At 36.7% G+C, this 21,572-nt stretch overlaps 1 protein-coding gene and 1 long non-coding RNA gene across 3 annotated transcripts; one reads left to right on the top strand and one right to left on the bottom strand.

Annotated features, from left to right (window-relative positions):
• Nucleotides 1-534: 534 nt before the first annotated feature.
• On the bottom strand, nucleotides 535-15,748 carry ache (acetylcholinesterase). 2 transcript variants are annotated; one of them, XM_017472225.2, is made up of 5 exons: nucleotides 15,577-15,744; nucleotides 7,098-8,564; nucleotides 6,747-6,939; nucleotides 6,427-6,605; nucleotides 535-3,169 (listed from the first exon to the last, which is right to left on the bottom strand). In XM_017472225.2, the coding sequence occupies exons 2-5, from the start codon at nucleotides 8,494-8,496 to the stop codon at nucleotides 3,048-3,050; spliced, it is 1,893 nt and encodes a 630-aa protein (XP_017327714.1). In that variant the 5' UTR covers nucleotides 8,497-8,564; nucleotides 15,577-15,744; the 3' UTR covers nucleotides 535-3,047. The 2 variants fall into 2 exon arrangements, with proteins under 2 accessions (XP_017327714.1, XP_047012387.1); XM_047156431.2 differs by lacking the exon at nucleotides 535-3,169 and adding an exon at nucleotides 3,546-4,112 and having other exon boundaries at nucleotides 15,577-15,748.
• A 42-nt stretch (nucleotides 15,749-15,790) lies between these two features.
• On the top strand, nucleotides 15,791-17,628 carry LOC108267802 (uncharacterized). Its single transcript, XR_001813186.3, has 3 exons — nucleotides 15,791-15,964; nucleotides 16,678-16,746; nucleotides 16,843-17,628. It is a non-coding gene; the product is annotated as an uncharacterized LOC108267802 (long non-coding RNA).
• The last annotated feature ends 3,944 nt before the right edge of the window (nucleotides 17,629-21,572 follow it).

Below are 21,572 nucleotides of genomic sequence, written 5' to 3'. Positions count from 1 at the left end.
CTTTCTGCTTGCATGTGGTGCATGTAAACAGCCCATTTCCTTCCTCTGTGAAATGAGCTCATGATTATTGTGATAATACAGGAATTCACACTAGCTAGGAGAAACACCAGCTGTTTTGTGATCATGTATGATACTGACATAGGTGACACTGGTTTGTAGCACACATTAGCTAAGTTGGTCTAGTGTGGATCCAAGCATTCATTTTAAACCATGAGAAAGCACTTCATACCACCCTTCAATCAACTGAAGCCTTGGTTGATGAAGTTTATCTTCTATGTAAATGTACACATGATTTGTGAATTAGTGTAAGTCCTAACATGCAAATACAATCATATCTTGGAAGTACTCATTTGAATACTGATCTAAATAATACAGCCACAGAGCACAGGGTCATCACTGTACAGTTCATGTGATTCACCTGGCTATTAGCCATTATCTAACATTATAGAAAAAATACATTTATCTTGAATTTGCATTTTAGATTTACATTTATGTTGTCGGATTTAATCTGCAAGCAAGGGACACACACTTTCATTTAGTCAGGCTTTTTAATGAGGTTTTGTTGGAGAACTTCAGATACAATGCCCAAGAGGCAGCAGTAGTACCATGCAGAGTAGTAGCACAATGCTGTCATCACAAAGGTATGGCACAATGGGCAATGTCTGGACCAAAAAGAATAACAATGTGGGTGCAAAATGAAAAAGCTGTCAATTTGAGTATGCACAGATGATACTCTCTAGAACATAATAATCACACGATGCTAAGTGTTCATATTAATTACAGTATATGACTAATTGCAACAGCACATAAATCTTTAAAGCCATCCCCAAAAAGTTGTTACTGAAAAAAAAAAAAAAAAAAAAAACAACACAAATGCCTTTGTCCAGGTATACTGACTTATCAATCACAATATCACAACCATGATTATTACCAATGAAATTATTGTCAATTCAAATATATTCCATTGCTAGTGTAACCCCTTATTGCTAACCTCAATCTCAGGGTTAATAATAATCTTTAATAGATATAGATTTATAATTTAATAATATACATCAACACTGGATTATTGTTACAAGGGTTATCAGTCAAATGAGTCATATGAGTACAGAATCCAGTAAGGGGTAATATTTAGGAAATGCACAAATCTTTTCACTGGACAGAAGAGATGAGGACAAATTGTCATTTAGCAGAAGATACAAGAGCAGCATGTACCCCAGCCACACTGCTGGCACATACATTTATTTAACTTAACTGTTGTATCTCATACCTAAATAATTTAAAAGAGCATTTTATTATTTTATTTTCAAAATTACATCTTTTCAAGGTAAAATGCTCTTCTATGTAACCTCAAAGGTTTACAGGACAATTAAAGATAATCATGACACTTGCTGGAGGGCCTGTTCTTCCACAGTGTGCTGATGTGGAGATAAACAATACTGAAATAACGTGAGTAAATCAGTAGTGTCACTCACAGTAAGCACTCAAACAACCACATTTTAAAATGTACATATACAGTGAGATAGATATGGTCATAATATAAGAGCAAGGGAAATGGTACATTAAATGATAACAAAATAATGTCCAAAAAGTATATAATAAATATAGTACATAATAAAAACCAGATATGAGCAAACTAAAAACACTCTGTGTAATCTTCTACATTTCATAATTAGTGCAAGCATGCAACAAAAATACTTAAAAGAAAATAGGACATACTCTATTCATTCTCATGGTTTAGTGTCCACTCTATTTGGCTCTTGTAAATGTCTCCCCTCTGAGCACTCCCATTTAAACACTCTGCTTTCCTGCAGTATCCACCAAATGCGTAAGTTGCGTGATGGCAGAGTTGGGGTTAAGATGGCTGACACAGCAGGCCATCGTTTCAAATGAGCACTAACTAAATTACACTCCTTCCATTACGGTAATGAAAATTCTTTCCTACTGGGAGGGGAGCCAGTAGTGGAAAAAAAAGTTATTGACTCTTTGGCACACAGCCATGACACAGTAGTTATAGACCTCTCTTTAGGACTTGCACACGTGCACGAAGTGCCTAGGCAAATATAATGAAAATGGAGGTGACTTTCACAAGTTGTGTGCTACATATAGACAGGAGATAATGGATACTGGCCCATGGAGGCACTCTATTCAGATATTCTCTTACACAGTCACTTTTTAGCTAGCAGACTCTCACAAACACATATAAATAGAGGTGGACCATGCTCTGAGCACCAGTATGCATGCGATAGGTGTATCAAACAAGATGAAAATGCTTTACATATTAGTATAATACACAGAAATAGCATACACGTATTTCTAGAAGCCAGAACAAACACATCAGTGCATTATAGAGCCAGCACATGGAGCATGGACTGAGATCGCTCATGATTCCCTTATATATGATATCAAAGAATTGATCTGGACCCACATAGAGACAGCAGACAACTGCATATAACCAGAAGTCACACATAAAACTTAAATATTGGAGAGAACTGTCATGATAGAAGAGGAATATAGACAAATGCACACATGATCAAGCAGCAATTATAGATTAAGCAAATAAAACCCTTATGTAAAAAAGGTAAATATGGGATCCTGAGGACAAAAGTGAATGAGGGCTTCTAAGCATCATTTATACTGATACACAAAGACACAATTATCAGAGGTAATATCACACCTTTAACATTTTCTCTTGTACATCCTCAATGATGACCGTAACTTTTAATAGTCTCTTCCTGCAGATAACATGCAACGTTGTCAAACAACTGCCTATGGCAATAGTAATAGTATTTAAATGCAAAATGATACAATAGTGAACCATGTACAGGTTGCAAATGATACTCTATAGAGCTTATAACTGTAACCTTCCCAAATTAAATCTTCTACCTACTCAGAGGAACCCATCAATAAAGGGCATAATCTACAGTGGCTCAGAGAATGATTGACATTCTATCAGAGGGCTCCTGAGACTATAGAGTAATATAGTCATCACTCTTGTCTAATTTCTATTTTCTTTCATTCTCCCTTTGTCTCATTCTCTGTAGGTCTATCTACAGGTCTGTACAACGCTCCTGCTTGCTGTAGTGATCAAACTGGCTCTTCCAATGCATCATGTAGGAGCTCCAGCGGTGGAACTCTGCCTTCCATTGCCGTTCGGCATCATCAAAGTTATCTGGGTATAAAGAGAGAAGGAAATAGACTGGGAGAAACAAATAACAGTCATCATGTCTAATTTTGCTTAAAGTCTAATTCTCTGTCAAGTCACTAAGTTTTTAGCCACACTCTATAGACGTGAAAGTGTCTATAGAGTATAGTGATGTAGTGTGATGATTTTTATTTATTTTTTTGCAATAAAATATACAGAGAAAAATTAGGTGATCATTATGAATCACAAAATAAGTACAAAAACACACACACAAGGTCAAATAACACAAGAATGGAAAAATCAAGATGAGATGCACGCAGAAGAACAAAGAGTGCAGAGATCTTCCAGACATATACATCAAGTGATCCCATTAAACAAATTACTCAGCAGCGCAACAGCCCACTCAAATGCCACCCTTTTATTAGAGCAAAGACCTTCTCTGTAGGATTTGCAGTTTATGAGTTCAGGTCACTGCAGCCAAATTACCTCACACTCTGAAAAACAGTACAGCTTCAGCTGCTTCATGTTCTGGTTCACTTCCATTAAAAGATGACCAGTTGTTTAGTTTACTTCCAAGATACACATCAAATGACAAGGCATTTCCTTATGGACTGAAATGCTTTATTTACTGTGTGGTCTACACGGTATGTTCTCAGAGACCCTGAAGCTGTTTCAATGCCTGCCATCTATACAGAAAATGTGTATAATTTAGTTTATTTAATTTGAACCTAAACTGAGCCCATTTACATGAGAAAGGAATCTGTCTAAAGCAGGAGCAGCAAAGCAGTAAATCAATTTGTGGTCTTCTTGTCCCATTTATTTTGCTCAGCCTTTCTTGTCTAAGCAGCATTACACATAAGTGAGCCATTTCTGAAACATTACCACATAAGTTGTTTCTCTGTCCACTAGTGCTAACATTCCCAATTTCTCAAGTTCACTGTTCCTGTGTCCATGTGCTGATGGTGAATATCTGCAAGTTAATATGATGACAAGATTTGCAAAGTTACAGTTTCTTATTGGCTGACAGCATGAGGGAGAATGGCCTCTACTGACAAATTGCACATCTAAAATACATTATGTAGAGCTCCGGCTGTGGAAAAGTAAGAATCATATCAATTTACAGTGCCCTCAACTAATATTGACACCCTTGGTAAATATGAGCAAAGAATGATGTGGAAATTGTCTTTATTGTTTAACCTTTTGGTATTTTGTTTAAAAAAACTCACAAAAATACTCTGCTCTCATGGATAGCAAACAATTGCAAACAACACAGGTTTATAACATATATCTTTCTTAAATATAGGTGTGTAACAATTATTGGCACCCCTATGAATTCATATGAGAAAAATATATTTTCAAGCATATTCCCTTATATTTTTTTAGTACATCTGGGTGACTAGGAGCAGGAAATTGTTCAACCATGACTTCCTGTATTACAGGGGTATAAATATGAGGTAACACATAGGCCAAATTCCCTTACTCATTCATAACAATGGGTAAGACCAAGGAATATAGCTGTGATGTGTGGCAAAAGGTTGTTGAGCTTCACAAAACGGGATGTGGCTATAAGAAAATAGCACAAACATTAAAAATGCACATTTCCACCATTAGGGCAATAATTAAGACGTTCCAGTCAAGGGGAAATGTTATGAATCAACCTGGAATTGGGCGTGTGTCTATATTGTCTCACTGCACTGTGAAGAGGATAGTTCGAATGGCCAAAAAATCTCCAAGGATCACAGCTGGAGAGTTGCAGAAGTTAGTTGCGTCTTGGGGTCAGAAAGTCTCCAAAACTTCAATCCAAAGTCACCTACAACACCACAAGTTGTTTGGAAGGGTTTCCAGAAAATAGCCTTTACTCTCATCCAAAAACAAACTCAAGCATCTTTAGTTTGACAGACACTACTGGAACTTCAAATGGTATTGGGTTCTATGGTGTTACGTCGCGGAGAACTCGTGACTACAGTTCCCAGAGTGCAGCGTGGACTACAAACATGGCTGCCATGGACTGCACTTCCCAGACACACACGTGCTCGCATTCTCTGGATGGAAAAATACCTCATGCCCATGGTTAAATATGGTGGTGGCTCTTTAGTGTTTTGGGGTTGTTTTTCTGGACCTGGACATTTTGTTAGGATACATGGTATCATGGAGTCTATCAAATATCAACAGATATTAAATGAAAACCTGACTGCCTCTGCCAGAAAGTTTAAAATGGGCAGTGGTTGGATCTTCCAGCAGGACAATGATCCAAAACAAACATCAAAATCAACACAAAAATGGTTTACTGACTACAAAATCAAGGTCCTGCCATGGCCATCCCAGTCCTCTGAAAACCTGTGGGGTGAACTGAAGAGGAGACTCCACTGGTGTGGACCTCGAAGTTTGAAGGACCCGGAGAGATTCTGTATGGAGGAATGGTCTCAGATTCCTTGCCATGTATTCTCCAAACTCATCAGGCATTATAGAAGAACACTATCTCGGCAAAGGGAAGTGTGGGAATACAAATTTAAAATCATGGTAACTGAAGCTATCACCTTTTGTCTGTGATGTCTCTTGGTGCCCCTGTCCCATTCTTTGTATTGGTGGCCATTGTTCATTTGTCATCAATCCCTGAGTTAAGTGTAAATGGTATGCCCTGGGTGTGGACATTTCTTTATCTCTATGATAATGAAGTTGTCTGAGATGAATAGTTATGCTGATTGGAGTAGGACTGGTGATACTCCAGATCTTGGGGTGGATTCTTATTACTGTTTACTTCCTTTGCATACATTGTTTAAGGTCGTCACTTGAGTTCTTTGTCTCCACCTCTAAGAACTGCCCCCTAAAATGTATATAAAATTATAATGTATAGCTCATTTTTGTAGACTTGATGACTGCAGCGCAAGACAGCACGTTCTGACTGTTGAATGATGCTCCTGATGTTCTACAATAAAGAATCCTGCTGAAGCTTTACCCAAGTCTCCTGGTCTTCACTTCTGAGTTTCCAACAGAAGTATTGACTAAAAGGGTGCCAATAATTTTTGCACACCTATATTTAACAAAGATAGATTTTTTTTGATAAACCACTGTTTTGTTTGCAATTGTTTATATCCATGAGAGCAGAGTATTTTGTTAATTTTTTAAAAAAAAGATCAAAAGGTTAAACAATAAATAATTTTTCACAGCTATCTTTCCTCATATTTACCAAGGTTGTCAATATTAGTTGAGGGCACTGTATATCATATAATCATATAATATAATATCATATAATGTTACATGCAACTGTGAGTTCTGTTAGTTACCAGTAATGTTAAGTAGGCGAGGCAGAAACCGGTTCCACAGGGCACATAGCTGTGTTTTCAGTCCTTTGTGCACCTTCATTGCATCTGTGTTTAGGCCCACATGCTTCTGTTCTGTTGCTGTGAAGAGAGGCCATCTGCGTCGGTTCTCTATGGATCCATCAATGTTGATATTGGGATTGCTAGATAAGAAAATAGAAGAGATAGAAAAGAGAAAAATAAAATTGGCATGTCGTCATTACACTAGAGGGAATGAAAACCTGCACAGTACCATACATCCACACACCAACTTCTTCCAGGCACGAGCAAGCTCAGATACTCACCCAGTACGAGCAAAATTAGCCCAGTATCTCATCATACGTCGACTGAGCTTCTCCTCTTCTGCAGTGTAGTTAAGCCTCTTCTCCAAAGGCAGGCCAAACACAAATTCAATTTCATAGCCATGGATCACACCCATCCACTCAGGCCAGGCCAGGTTAGAGGCTCGATGGTCAAAGAGGTAGAGATACACAGCAACTGTGAACAACACAAAAATGTGTTGGATTAAAAAACTAAAAAAAGATGGCATTTTAGCCATTAATTTTTTTTAACCTTTATGCTTTATGCTATATCTATCTATATTTCAATAAAACATGAATCCAGACCTAAATTGCAAATCAAATGTTCTACCTTACCTTGTGCATGGCCGCTGTTGCTTGCTAGGCCTGAATTGGCCCAACCAAAGTTTCCTTGACCTGTTGTTCCTGGCAGAGCAGGGTTAGAACTGTATTGAGCATAGGATCTTGCAAAGTACTGCAAAGGGCAGATTACATTATGGTCTCCCACAATGTCATCCATTGCCTCGCGGTTTTTCAGAGGGTTGTCTTCATCCATCCAATCTGTGTATTGAAGGATAACTGCCTCCAATCCAATATCATTGGCATGAGGAACACTCATTCTAACACCTTGTAGAAAGTCCTCCCGTGAGATCAGACTATCATTGTCCTTGCTGAAACCTGGTGCACCATAAATCAAGAAATAAGACCCTTCATCCTGGTTTACACCCAAAAGAATTTGAGTATCCTTGAAGTTGCCTGAGCTCAACATGGCCTCAGGGGTATCAGGAAGCACAACACCATCAACCACAGGCACAAACGAAAAACGGAACAGGCTGCTATATGGGAGTGCCTGGAACTCCTGGTCAATAAGCTCCTGTGGTTGCTTGTTCCTAAGGCAGTCAATTAGCTCAGTGTCATCATCATCAGGACAGCCTACCAGTTTGGCCAGCTTGGTGGCCCTCCTTCGTGCCTCATCAAAGCTGACTGTAGCCCAAGGGCTATTTGGCACACCACTTTGCATAATGGCACGAGTGAATTTGGGGCGACTCTCTGGAGACAGAAGATGCATGCCAACCGAGGCTCCACCTGCACTCTCCCCAAAAATGGTCACCTGCTTAGCATTGCCTCCAAAAAACTGAATATTGTCCTGGACCCATTGGAGTGCCATTCTCTGGTCTAGCAGTCCCACATTTCCAGGAGCCTCAGAGGAGCCATTAAGGGCAAGGAAGCCGAAAGCACCCAAACGATAGTTCATAGAGACCACCACCACCTTCTCAGAATGTGCCAGGTAGCGACCATCATACACATCTAGAGAAGAGGAACCACTGTAGAAGCCACCGCCATATATCCATACCATAACAGTGAGGTTGTGTGGCCGAGGGGAAGCAGGAACCCAGATGTTTAAGTATAAGCAATCCTCACTCATATTCCTGTTGGGGTTCCACATTTCGGTGCCAGGAAAGCCAGGATATGAGGTGTCCACATACTGGTAGCAAGCATTGGAATAATTTTTGGCTTCGAACACATCATTCCATGGCTTTTTAGGCTCAGCTGGTTTAAAACGCATTTTTCCTACAGGAGGTTCTGCAAATGGAATACCCAGAAAGGCAACAACATGGCTTCGATCTGGGACGGGCAAGCGTATACCCTGGACACGACCTAACCTAGTTGTTACTGTAAGCTCAGATTCACTTTGTGCAAGGGAATGGTGGATAAAAAAAATAGTGAGAATAATAGGGAGGAGTAAGATTTTCATGGTCTCTTCTGTTTTTTGGTTAATTGGCTAAGGTGCTTGTTTTTTCCGGGCTCAGCTCAGATTACAATCTGTAGAAGACACAAAAAAGGTTTATATTAAATAGACAAGTACTGTAACAATATAAGTACTGAATATAGGTCTTGTATATATATAAATATATATAAAATATAAGAAACATAATTTAGTATTTGTTTACGGTTTGATGTGATATTAGCAATCTTGTTTCAGTATAAGAAACAAGATTGCTAATATGGCCAATCAAATAATAAATAAATACTAAATGATTAATAATATGGGAAAAGTTCAAGAAGTTCTTGAGCTCTACAAAATGGCTGCTCTGTAAACACTATAAAAGTTATCTCTATGTAACTAGTAATCTACCATATAAGAACACTTGTTTGATAGAAATGTCTTCCATGCTAATACTCATACACCTGTGAGATTGTTTATATTTTACGTGTTGTGTGGTTGCCATGATGACTGGATTAGTTTGAGAGGCATTGTTGGGGGGGGGGTTTGGGTACATGACTTTTTCTGGAGCTGTGTGGAGAAGGCACTATTTCTGTTCCTCTGTCCCCTTTGCCTGTCCTGGGTTGTATGAATTATAAAGCACACAATAGAAATAGATATTTGTATGCGAAAGGTTTTGGTTTTCTTGTCAACATTCATGTCATCTGTTTAGACAGATACCACAGTAAACATGAAACATGACATTGGGTAAGCAGCAGCATCCCAATTATTTTCCACTTTATTTTATATGACAGATTACATAGTATAATATGCATATCATTTAAAAGATATTGCTGTTTCATGTTTGCGTTTAGGCCGAGAATATCCACTTCTGAGCATCAGTGGCAAGAATAAAGCATAAACATCTGAACTGATGGATGGCTTTTTCTTTTTTTTCCTTGTAGACATGATTTCATTGTAGATATGTGCATAATGTCTATTTTGCTGAGAGTGTAAATAAAATTTATTTAGCCATTATTTGCACTTGTTAATTACTTTTGTATAATTGCGAAAAAACTTGTGTGTGCAAATACCAAACAGGGTTTTTTTTTTTTTCCCCTTTCCATTTTTATCCAAGTAGATTAAGAAGCATTAGTATATTTTATTTATGTTTTTCTTTGTTAGTTAGTTACCTCTCTCCACCTCAGGTTATTTCTTTTTAATTGTTATATTGGTTTTGGACTAACCTGAAACCATTATTCTTTGGTTGTAGGCATAGAGAATATTAAAATGTAACAATTTCTGCACATAGGTTTCACTCTTTTTTTTTATGTTACAGTCCTACCAGTGCGGATACGTTCCTTTAGCAAATAGACTGTGACAGTATGCATAAAACACTACAACAGCGAATTTTGATGGGCCATGACCATTTCACCCTTTCCCATATGACGGTCTGTAGCAGGCATTTCACATGAGATCAGCTATTTATTTGAATCAAAATCACTTAGGGTTGGAGAATATTGGGGGAAACGTGTCATTGCTCTTTTAATGTAACCCTTACAGAATTTAAACATGCCGTGTGTAGGAGACAAAGGCATTGGATAATAACAAACATGTACCAAGAAAAATTGTGCAGGATTATTATTATTGTTATTATTATTATTATTATTATTATTATTAAACATACTTTTCCTTGTTAATAACATGAATAACATGCGTTAGCAATGTTACTGATATAGCATATAAGTTATTGTTGTAAAAGAAAAAAAAGTAATACATTTCCACAGAAAATTACACTAATAATTTCACCTTTGTGTGGTGTTTGACAGGGTGCGTCTACCGCAGGGCACAACCGCGTACACACACACCCATTCATACACTACGGACACTTTTAGACACGCCAATCAGCCTACCATGCATGTCTTTGGACTGGGGAGGAAACCGGAGTACCTGGAGGAAACCCCCGCATCATGGGGAGAACATGCAAACTCCACACACACGTGGCCCCGGCGGGACTCGAACCCCGGACCCTGGAGGTGTGAGGCGAACGTGTTAACCACTAAATATTAATAGATGTGATATTCGTCTGTAGAAAAAGTAAGTACACCCTTGGCCTCAGAAGATTTGTCCACCAGTCTCTGACATTGACTTGCTGGATTTTTTTTTTTTATCACTCTTCCATGCAATATTCTTTAAGTTTCAAGATGTTTGAGGGTTTTCTTGTATGTACTGCCTGTTTCATGATTCCAAATATGTCAACAACAAAAAAACTATTTCCATGATGTGTACTTAATTTTCACATGACTGTATGTAATATAAATATGAAGTACAAATCAAATCATAAATATGAAGTACAAGTTTTCAAAATGTTATTCAGAGCATATGAGCCAAGGCCAATGTCAAGTTAAAATAACAACTGATTGTAGTATTTTTCTTTTACAAAATATTGAAAATGGGTCCTACAGATCCAAACACCACACAAGGGTTAATGTACATGTCTAGAATCTAATATCATGAGTGGTATCCTTTCAACTGAAAACATCCCATTAGCAACAGCACAAGCTACTTTGCAGTAAATGGTGTGCGCTAACTAGCTAGTTAGTTATCTAGCAAATATAGCTTTGTGGCCCATTGTAGCAAATTTCATTAACTTAATTTCATTAAGAGTTATGTCTACTTAGTTATTGTACATTAGCTGAAAGCAATGACAGGGAAATTATGAAATGATTTTCCAACAGGCACAAAAACAAAAGAATCACTCTGTTTTAACTGGTTGACTCTGTATGTCTGATTTGATACTATATGTAGGATTTTGTGTGCATTTGATTGATGGGCCATTGTTTAGTTTTAGACTTTAAAGCTTTTAATTGTTAAATTCTTTGACTATATGTCTGATTTTGTGTACATTTGATTGAAGGAGCATTTTTGCACAGTTTTGCACATTTTGTACTCTTACTAATTAAATGTAATTTTTTAAAGAAACTTGTTTTTTGAATTTATTTAGGAGGAAAACAGAAGATGCAAAGATGAATCGGTCTCCAATAAAACAAGAGAAACCTATGTAGAAATGTTATTTACCTACTGTTGTTTAATGTAATCATGCCAGGAACTTCTCATATGTGATGTGTGTAGCCTCTCATATATCAGATGAGTCTTTATTGTGAACAATGCCCTATAAAATAATTTTAATAGTAATTCCTGCAGTAGCATGTACTAAGACAGTGACTAATCGCTATTTATTGATGCCCCCCTGGTTTCTCACTGTGACCCTCCTGCCCACTTATAACCCCCTTAAGTTGGTCTAGACAGGCCACTACTTACAGCTAAATAGGCCTGAACATTATTGCCATATTAGAAAAACACTTCTTTGACTACTTTGTACTGGAAATGACAGTAAAACATAGTGATTGTGGGTTGGGAAACAGGGGTGCCTGTCAGTGTGTCTCAATGGACTTATTAATATCCAGAAGAACAGCTGCTAGCCAGAGACAGGGGAAAGGGGGGAATGAGTATGGGGGATAGACACGGGATAGCGGCTCAAATTAGACCCTGGAATCTGTGTATGAAGTTCACAGGGGGATTCACTTTCAGTTTGGGATTATATCTTGTAATATGCACTGTCATATCCTTACATACTCCTTCCCCTCTCCCCCCTACTCTGCCTCTTTTCTTCCAAAATAAACACTTGCACACCACTGGACCAAGTATACGGCTAATCATTGTAGGCTCCTTAGTTTGATGACCAAAAACAGATTAGCAATCTGTAGTCAGTTGGTTTAGGTAAATCAGAGATAAATAACAGGCTACACTGGTTGAGTATTGTCAATTTAGGGACTTATTTTACAAGAAATATTTCACCATGAAGAACGTGCACTTAGTTTTTTCTTTCTGTAGCATTTGTACAGGATTTTTACTTCAGTCAACTTTTAGTAAAATATTATTTCCACCACTTCTGTTTACTGTCACTACAAGATTGATTTATAGTCAGGCTTGGGGAGTAACGGAATACAAGTAATAGCGTTACATAATCAGGATACAAAAAACTGGTAATACTATAATGTAATGGGAATATTATCAGGATTACAACTTTTTTCATGTAAAACAAAATAAATTAATTCTTTGACATAACACAGTATAGACAGCTACTTGATAATAGTTCTGGTTCTCTCTTGGCAGTTTTGACTCACATGAGCAACCTCCTGGTGCTAAGTAACACAAATTGTTCTCTGAAATGCTTTTTTAGGTTGACCATACGTTCTCTTTTTTCCAGACATGTCCTCTTTTTCGGATGTTAAAAAAGTGTCTACATTTGAGAAAATGTCTGGGATTTGGCTCTAATTTCATTATGATACTATGATAATACTGCATCATGTGTATGCATTTTTGCATTGCTTTAACCCCTTTATGTAATTCCCACCTTCTCGCACACCAATCGGGCGATTATAAAAGGCTTTCAGCAACTATTGGCCAAATTACTCTCAGCAAACACACAAATCTGAAGCGCCGTTGTGTACGGCATCAAACAGTTGCTTAACAATAACAGCAAATGACATCTGTCCTGAGTCAAAACAATGCCCATGGCCGTATAAGGTAATTTATCACATTGCTTCGTATTACATGGTCATTCAAATATGTAAATGAAGGCAGAAGGTACACTCGTGGCATCTGGTATTTTTATTTTATTACATGGACATTCAAAAGAATGTAGGAAAAGTGAAAAATGTGGGCAGAGTGAAGTTAAAGTCTGCATTCATAATAATTAATAACCCTAACCCCCATAACCCTAACCTCCATCTTTTATTCATCTTTTATTTATGTACTTATTTTATTAAAATAAATACAAACATTGAACATGATTTTAAGCTCTAAAATAAGCTCTTGCTTTTCTCTTTACTTTATTTACATATGTGGCCTTGAAGTAATCCAAAAGTAAACAGATTACATTACTTTCATATTGTGATACTTGGATTACGTTACTGGTTACATTTTTTATGAAGTAATTTGTAACTGGAATACATTTTTAAAGTAATCCTCCCAACCCTGCTTATAGTGTACTACCACGTGTGGTTGCCATAGGAATTAAAAGGCGATACTGTCCATTGCATCGTCTTCTGCACACAACTGACACTTCCATTAACATAAACCCCATGCTAAAAAGGAGGAATATACTATTGTGACTAATTCTAATAAATAAATAAAACAACCCACACATCTCCAGCACTGTATGTGTAAAAATGTCTTCTATGTCAAAAAAGTAAATACTCTGTAAATTCGAACTTATCTATTTACTAGGTCTACAACTGAGGGTACACAATCTGTAGTAAGCTACTGTAGTATGAAGTTTTAGACATTATTTTTTCCTAGGTTGCCTCCTACTACTGTAACTTCATTTTGCCACTATGTTTATATTTAGTATTTGAGAATTTTGGCAATTCTGCAGCTGATCAATTGATACCAAACATTTCAGTGAGGTCAAGTTGATGCAAGAAATTTGGAAAATGAATTCATATCAGTTCCACTTGTCCACTACGCCGGTTTGGCTGATGGATGAAGTGAGTGTCTCTTTACACTTTTGTGCAGTAATTATAATACTTTACCCATACAATCGCAAATAGGCTATACTCCCTCATATGACTTACAGTTCATTGATCTACTGATCAACGCACAAATCACTAAGATGTTTCCGTTTTTTGCTTTGTCTCACAGATGGCCGGATGGTCATGCCAGCAGTTCAGTGCTATTATTACAGTTATCACAACAATTGCTATGACTGAATAAAATATAAAACAGAATGTAATTCTGACTGAAGCATTTGGGAACTTCTAATGAACACCTTTAAAAACAAGCTGGCTAAAACTGCTGTGTTTATTTTTGAGTATCTCAAAAGCCCTCCATAAGAGTAATGGAAAAAAGAAGAATTACTGTTTCTTAATCTGTTTCCCTAAAAATCTGGGTCTAGACTAAACAAATGATTGTAGAATGGACAATATCAATGTAAAATACCCCAACGCTTTCGTGTGGCCTTGTTGGATTAGAGTTAGCTCATGAAGCATGGCTCTGTGCTCCACATAGGAGAGTCTTTCCAGAAGGCGCTGCATCTTGTGCACTTCTAATTGAGCAGTTCAGGACCAGACGAGCTGGAAAGGATGTGAGACAGGTGCTCGAGGTAAACAAGACTTAATTTTAGAGCGCACAGTCTCCAAGTGCGCGTGCGTTGGGGTGTGTGGGGTGTGTTCACGAGCCGCCTGATTCCTCTCTCCGACTCTGCAGCAAGCTGCATCTGCTTACATCCAGCCAGTCATGCAAAATAATGAAATCACCAAGCACGCACACATCCATCACTGGCCTCGTGCATTATTTCTGAAGCCTTGCTTTCCCTTAGAACAAAACACAGGCTTACAGGTTGCTTTTTAAACGAATGTCAACGTATTACTTGATTTGCTCAACCCAGTTAATCTTGCTAAGTTTATTCATAGTGGTCCACTGGCCTCAAGAAAGACATGTACTTGCAAACGACACACATTGGCCAATGCACATTTAGTGAGCAGAGATTTCAACCAGTGTCTATATTGCTACTACTGTTTTAGTTTTTTGTGTTTGACTACAAATTGCCTTCTACTACTAATACCAACAACACTAATAATAATAATAATAATAACAATAATAATTATGATAATAATAATAATAATAATAGTAGTAGTAGTAGTAGTAGTAGTGGTAGTAAAAGAATAGTGAATTTGTAATAAATATTTAATGACATCTGGAAAAACGACCACTGCAAAAAGCGAGGGCCATCTCGCGAAATATCTCGGATTAGTCCAGATGTTATTTTAAAAAAATAAGAAGAAGAAGGACAACAACTAAGCCATTTTCAAAGGGGAACTACATCGCATCGATCAAATGACAACATCGGAAAATTCACAAACGCAGATCTGCGCAAACCTTAACAAACACACGCAACAGCGCTTGAAGACGCGCCACATGAACGCACACGCACAGCGCTTCCTTCTTATTACTGCGCTTATCATGTCGCTCCGCCGTGTTTACTTTCGATTAAGGAGGTCGATTTCGCGTAACGTAAAAAAGGAATAGAGATCAACCCAAGGGTTAAAGTGGCTGAATGAACTGTACCTGGCGACTCCCGATGGCTCGTTCCTCTTCCACTCCTTTCTCTCTCCTGTCCTTGAGCGGAACAAGCCGGACTGATGGCCGTGCTGATAACAGTGGGTGTAGAGGACAGCAGAGGCAGCGAGGAAGCACAAAACAGAGAATCACTGCCTCGGCCCTTTAAACGCTTGATGCCGCCTCTCTCACAGAGAATACGAGCAGAGGCGATAGGACCAGAGTTGTACTGCACTGTTGTGCCGATAGGGGGAGACACTGCTGATTAAAAAAGTACAGCACTGAATTCTCGCGAGAGAAAACACCCAGTTCTCATATCCGTGTATATCGAAGTAGACGTGCGGTTTCGGCAACGAGTAAATAATGTGCCATTAAAAGCGCAAAGTGCAACCGTTGGGTCAGTTTTTTTTCCTTTAAAACACTCATTAACCTCTTCATGTCGTCTCACGATGAAATAAACAATCAGTTAAACGTATTTAGACACAAAATCCATTTTTAAAGTTGTTTTTACTGCATCTACTTGTAAACTGCCATTTGCATTTAAACTACTATGAAGAAACAATCCAATACACCTTCGTTTATTTATGAAGGCCACATGCCAGTCACGTGGATTATTAAAATGCCCTGAAGCCAAAGGGTTATTAGATTTGTTATGACCTAGAACTTTTACGTCATTACTGTTTTGTTACTGAGATAAGAATAATTCAATACAACAACAGATCAGTCGACCCATAATGATTAACTGAGGTTTGTGGGATGGTCATGTAAAGAGTTAATAAATTATTATTATTATTTTTTAATAAATTCTGCGTGGGGACATGAAGAGAGTTCCTCAGGGGCAGGGGTGCAAATGTCAAAAAGGGCTATATCACCAAGGAGCTAATTTCACTGCTTTACTAACTTTAATTTAACTACATATTCTTATCACGCTGGTAGACATTGTAAACAGACTGTGTGGTTACAATAATGAATATGAGAATGACACTACTAATATAACCTAATGGTATTTTATTTTTTACATTCATGGAAATAATTACAATTAAAAATTCATTTTAAAAGGATAAATTGATATTTTAATGATTTATATAACAATTTTTTCATATTACTTAGGCTACAAGACTAAATTTACCATTTAAGTTAACAAGGGGCAAGTTACTATATGTACAGTATCCCACAAAAGTGAGTACACCCATCACATTTTTGTAAATATTTGATTATACCTTTTAATGTGACAACACTGAAGAAATTACACTTTGCTACAATTCTTTTTTTCAGATCATCAGAGAGTTCTTTGCCATGAGGTGCCATGTTGAACTTCCAGTGACCAGTATGAGGGAGTGTGAGAGCGATGACACCAAATTTAACACACCTTGTAACACTAACAAGTCACATGACACCGGGGAGGGAAAATGGATAATTGGACCCAATTTGGACATTTTCACTTAGGGGTGTACTCACTTTTGTTGTACACTCACTACTTTACATTGTAGCAAAGTGTAATTTCTTCAGTGTTGTCACATTAAAAGGTATGATCAAATATTTACAAAAATGTGAGGAGTGTACTCACTTTTGTGAGATACTGTATATAGTAATACTTAGTGGAGAAGCCTGTGTTTGTAATAACAGCTTCAAGATGCTTCCTGTATGAAGAAATTAAATGGGCCGCAGTATTCAGGTGTGATTTTGGCCCATTCTTGTAAAAATATTGTCTTTAAATCTTGTTCAATTGGATTCAAGTCAGGTGATTGACTGGGCCATTCTAATACCTTGATTTTTTTTTCTCTGAAACCAACTGAGAATTTCCTTTGCTGTATGTTTTGCATCGTTGTCCTGCTGGAAGGTCCACCCACGTCTCATTTGCATCATCCTGGTGGATTAATCTCCCAGTAAAAGGCTCCATTAATCGTTCCTTCAATTATATGAAGTCTGCCAGTACCATACGATGAAAAACAGCCCCACACCATGATGCTTCCACCTCCAAACTTCACTGTTGGTATAGTGTTTATAGGGTGATGTGCAGTGCCATTTCTTCTCCAAACATGGTGTGTAGTATGACAGACAAAAATTAAATTTTGCTCTCATCTGACCAGACTACACTCGAAACACTGGGGTGTTTCATAGGCTCGTACAAATAAGTTGTAGCAAACTTTAAACAAACTTCAACATGCCTTTTCTTTAGTAATGGAGTTTTGCAGGATGAGCGTGAGCAGTGGAGTGCATTCCTTATTGTTTTCTCGGTGACGATGGCACCTGCTGCCTCCAAGTGTTTCTGGAGCTCTTTCTGAGTGGTACTTGGCTCTTGGGCTATAGGGCCCCTTGGTTTAGGGCAAGAGCAATCGGTGTATGGCCAAACAGAACACCATGTAACACTGACTGTCACAGCAACACTAACTTTCTACAAAAATATGATGATATGATAAAAACTCACATTTTTTTCACTCATGTTCATAAGGAAGCTGTCCCTTTCGATGCCTCCTTATTCACTTTTTCTTAAATTTTCGTCCCTCTTTGTCCGTTTGGCATTGTGCCTTTACTGACTATATAACATACATATAATATAACAAGGTTACTTGCATGTGTGGAAATTTAATGAACTTGAGCAGCTAGTACTGACCAACACATTCCCTCTCAATCAATTTGAAAACTACCAGAGATAAGCATATAAAATGCTGCCAATATTACAAAAAGGTTAGCAGAAGTGCTAGTGGTCTCAGCATAACTGTCTGTCTGCCTGTTGACGTGAAGCGTATCGCAATTGCGTCCTAACAACGAGACTATCTGATTTGAATCGGACAAGAAAATAGGAAAATTCTCCAACTTTCTTGTGATTCATTTGCTACTGTTTTCTGCACACTCTCGTGTTAATTTGAATTGAAATGCTTTTTACATAATATAATTGTTTATTAATTAATGTTGAGAGGGGCACTTTTAAATAATTTAGAAAAGGGGCAGTTGCCACCCACCTTCTGCACATCCCTGATTCTGCAGCACTGCCTTAAAAAAAATTAGATATGTTCATCTGCAGAGCTGCAGCAGCAGTTCCAGGCCTGAAGCGCCAAGCAAGCAGTCTCCGGCCGGAAGTTAGGGCGGAGCTAATCACAGCACATCAGTTATGGTGAGCAGCAGTTCCAGACCGGCAGTGAAAGTCATCGCGTTTTCTATCTGAAGTTCTTTGTAAAGTTTTAAATATAGTTAATTTCACCAGTATTTGTTAAAACATATATAACTAAAATAATATATTTTTTATATGATAACAGTTTTAAGTTTTCCATTGAAATATTCGACTCACAAGCAATGTTTTTTTAACAAAAGGTTCCACTCACATTTGTTGAAATGTGTTATAGGTTTAATATAAAATAAACATATTTAAAATATTTTCAATTAAATACAAAGATTGAGTTTGAAGTTTTATATTTTTAATTACATAAAATAAAATGTATTTAAAAAAAAACCTTAATACTCAAATAAAAACAGGTATTCTTTAGCTAACAATTTCAGAGCAAAAGCAATTTGGAATTTAATACATAAATGAAGCTCCAGTCACAGAAATTACTTTTAACAATGAAAATAAATAAAAACACAACAAAGCATCTCATCTGAAATGTAACAAAATATTCTGAAAATAAAATGAAATTAAAATAACAGAAATTAAATATCAGAAACAACATATTTAAAACTCTTCAAACAGGCAGTTAACCCTGAGGTCCTATTTGCCTCTGTCCTGTTTGTCTCATTGAGAAACATTTCCATATCTTGCCTGAAAATAACATGAAACATAAATGGCTCTTTTGCTAGTTGGCTCATTTAAGGGCTGTGAGCTTCAGAAAATTTACAGAGGACGCTCTTCTTCTCTTCATTTTTCATCTTCAGAAAATCTGGTTCCTTCTCCTGTCCTCTGAGAGGATGCTTGTTTTTGTCAAGCCATTGAACAGCAGTTGCAATGTATTTTGTTATCAACGGCTCCTTCATGAGATAAGAGCACAGAAGAATGGGATGAAATATAGAAAATATTTGCAACAATACCTATTTTTATATTTGAGTCAGGAGCAGGAACCATGATAACATTTAGGAATTATTTGTTTTGTCTTTTCTCCCTTTTTGAGTCTTAAAAGGACACTGGCATTATCATTTAATAACATAAAGTATTATAACTGCATGAGGGTGATTAAATGACAGAATAAAAATTTTTGGGTGAACTATCCCTTTAAAAACACACCCATACCCTTTTGCTTCATTGAGTGTCCTGTCCTTGTTTCAGTGACACTTGCACTTCAAATGCATTTGTTCTGTAAAAAACTCATTTTAAGTTTATTTAGATTCAATAAGAAATATGGACATACCTTTGAACAGCAAAATTCTGCAAAAGAATATGACACCTCCATTTACATATGAAGGGAGGATCACACTTGCATGTTAAAATATCAATAAATAATTATAAATTATATATATATATATATATATATATATATATATATATATATATATATATATATATATATATATATATATATATATATAGTGTCATATTCAAATGATCAGGGCTTTTAGAAAATCAAAAGCAAAGTACTTCAGAAGCTGAAGGAGGTGAAAACAGTTGATTTTTCCAAAAATTGGTACATATATTTTATTATTAAGCCTTTCAGCTTTTACAACCTCAGAAGTACTTTGCTTGAAAAGTTGATGAAAGCCTTTTATCTGACACTGGGCACTTGCCACTACATCTTTACTACGTCTACATTTATTACTGAATCAATTTATTAGTTTATTACTGTTACACCCTAGGCTTTAGCAGAACAGAAACTAGACTATGCCCTGTTTTCTCATGAACTGAGTCCATCCCAAAATAGTTTTTGTAAGCACCTATATATATATATATATATATATATATATATATATATATATATATATATATATATATATATATATATATAAGATTTGATATTCCTGCACAAAATTGGCTATAACTATTTCTAAAAAAGCAAAACAGATTGCAGGAGAAAGGCTGAAAGCATATAATATTGTGAATGGAATTTGCAGCTGTGATTTAACCTAACTTTTATGAATACAAACATTATATTATATGAAGCTACCTAATTTACATATTTACACTGTTTCCAGTTTTCAGTTTATGAGTTTACAGAGAACCACTTTATAGATAGTCTCTAAAAAAGCTCTTGAAACCTGAAGGTAATATATCTGTATAATACAATTTTACCAATTGCATCTGTTACTGCTGCCAAGCTGGGCAAGATTTGCAGTGATAGATGTCCAATAGGTATAAATCAGAGAATTTATTTAAAAAATGATTTAATTGAATTAACCAATACCTGTTGAGATCTGTACTAGTTTGTAGTATAACTCATATTATCTTATTTTCAGAGGCTAAAAAAAGTATGTTGTGGCACTACTAAAAAGATGTCAAGATGGATTATAGATATGACCAAAACAGAGAAAATGGGAATGAGCAATAATAAAGACAATGAAATATGGTGATACATAGTTATATATGGTTTGAATAAAGATCTTGATTAAAACAAAATTTAAAGTAATCATGTTAACACTGAAGAAATGACTAGAATATATTGCTATAATGCTGCTGTTTGATGCTGGCTCACTATTATCTTTTGTTGTCAGGACAGTGTTAAAAATTGCTTTTGATTGACATTTGGAATGTTTAAACAAGGTTTCTTGTAAATTCAACATGCTGATAATTAGGACAAAGTTGTCATAACATTGTGACAAGATAAAATGCCTTCTGGGAGTTTTGAATAATGAATAATTTAAAAAGGGAAGAAACCCTGAGAAATATTAGATTAGATCATTAGATGCATTCAATCATACCAAAAGCATTTCTAAACTAAATTAGGCTAATTAAATTCATCTTAATGAGGCATGACAGTTGAAAATAGTTTGCATGAGCATGCAAACATTAAAACGAAACACACCTCAAGCACACTTACTTTGCAGAATATAGAGTTTCTGCAACAATTCGGGATCCCTAGGTT

Source organism: Ictalurus punctatus, chromosome 7 (assembly GCF_001660625.3).
Source record: "Ictalurus punctatus breed USDA103 chromosome 7, Coco_2.0, whole genome shotgun sequence".
Taxonomy (NCBI): domain Eukaryota; kingdom Metazoa; phylum Chordata; class Actinopteri; order Siluriformes; family Ictaluridae; genus Ictalurus; species Ictalurus punctatus.
This window is presented reverse-complemented; position numbering and strand designations above follow the sequence as displayed.